The 1,326-nt window shown below is 44.0% G+C and overlaps 1 protein-coding gene across 1 annotated transcript; it reads right to left on the bottom strand.

The window, feature by feature from the left end:
• Positions 1–241: 241 nt before the first annotated feature.
• Positions 242–619, bottom strand: LOC135215780 (uncharacterized). The gene has a single exon (XM_064250731.1). It carries the CDS (start codon positions 617–619, stop codon positions 242–244), a length of 378 nt encoding a protein of 125 aa, XP_064106801.1.
• Positions 620–1,326: the final 707 nt, after the last annotated feature.

Genomic DNA, 1,326 nt, shown 5'->3' with positions numbered 1-1,326 from the left:
AGGTAGAGTGGGTTTTGATCATGCTTTATTGCCATGGCTTTTGTCTTGTTTCTGTTGATTTTGAGTCCGAGTTGTGTGCATTTGTCCTCTGTTTTCTGCAAGGATTCTTGCATCTTATGGAATTATCTTTGATGGCTTGAGCTGACAATTCAAACGTTGTCAGCATATATGAAGACCTTTACTCTTTGTTGTAACTCTAGATGGGCTAGATTTTCCACAAGCACATTGAATAGGAAGGGGCTTAATCTGCCCCCTGTGGAGTGCTGTTTTCAGGAGAGTAGTACTCCGGCATTCTCCCTTGGAACACTATTCTGGCTCCTCTGTCTTGCATGTATCCTCTTGTCCATGTAAGCAGGTTGTCTTTGATCCTCTTCCTGAATAGGGAGTAGAGGATGGTTGTTACATTGGCCAGCTCATATGCCTTTTCTAAGTTTAAAAAGACCACTATGGATCTCCTGCCATTTATGGCACATAACACAATTCTGAGGCATTCATGGGCGCCTATTCCTTCCCTATAGGCATACAGCCTGTGGTGTAGGGGCCCTGCTTTCCATATTAGTCTGATAAGGGCAATTCTTTCTGCAACTTTTTCTGTGGAGCTGATGAGGGATATCAGCATTTCTGCACCTGGCTCCTTTGGCTTTGGGATTGGTTGTGTGTCTTACTGTGGCCATTTCTTTGGTCTAGTGTGCTTTGCATATGTCCTGTTTACCAGGAGGAGATATACCTACTACTTAGCAGGGTCGCCCATGTGCTGAATTCAGCATGCTGTAGGTGATTGCATCTGTGCCAGGCGCTGTGTCTCTCTTGCCCTGGCTGAGTGCACTGTTTAGTTCCTCCAAAGTGAAGGGTGTGTCTGTGTTGTCCAGCATGTTGCAGGCAGCATTGATTTCTCTCCACCTTGCAGGGGAAATCTCATTTATTTTTTCTTGTGTTATTTGAGGAAGGTTGTATGATTTTGTTTTCTCTGCAAAGTGTCTGGCTATGTTGTCAGCTTCTTCTTGTGGGTTGGGGATAGATGCTTTGTTCTGTTTTTCTCTTCCCTGCAATTTTTGCAAGGATTTCCAGATCTGGGATGCTGAAGTTTGTCTACTGATGTTTGCACACCATTCATACCATCCCTGCTGTTTGATCTCTTTTTTTTTTCTTTGGTTCCATGGGCTATTACCTCTCTGAGGAGCTAAGTATCTCGTCTGATGGCTCCCTTCTGAATAGTTTTCTTACTCTGTTGACTCTAGCATGGAGTTCTCTGACTCTTTCACAGTAGTACCATGCATCCTTGTGATTGGTCTTGGCTTGTTCGATCTTTGGCATGGACATATTTGC

This window comes from Macrobrachium nipponense, chromosome 5 (assembly GCF_015104395.2).
Source record: "Macrobrachium nipponense isolate FS-2020 chromosome 5, ASM1510439v2, whole genome shotgun sequence".
Classification (NCBI taxonomy): domain Eukaryota; kingdom Metazoa; phylum Arthropoda; class Malacostraca; order Decapoda; family Palaemonidae; genus Macrobrachium; species Macrobrachium nipponense.
Note: the sequence above shows the minus strand (reverse complement) of the source record. Positions and strands in the feature narration are given on the sequence as shown.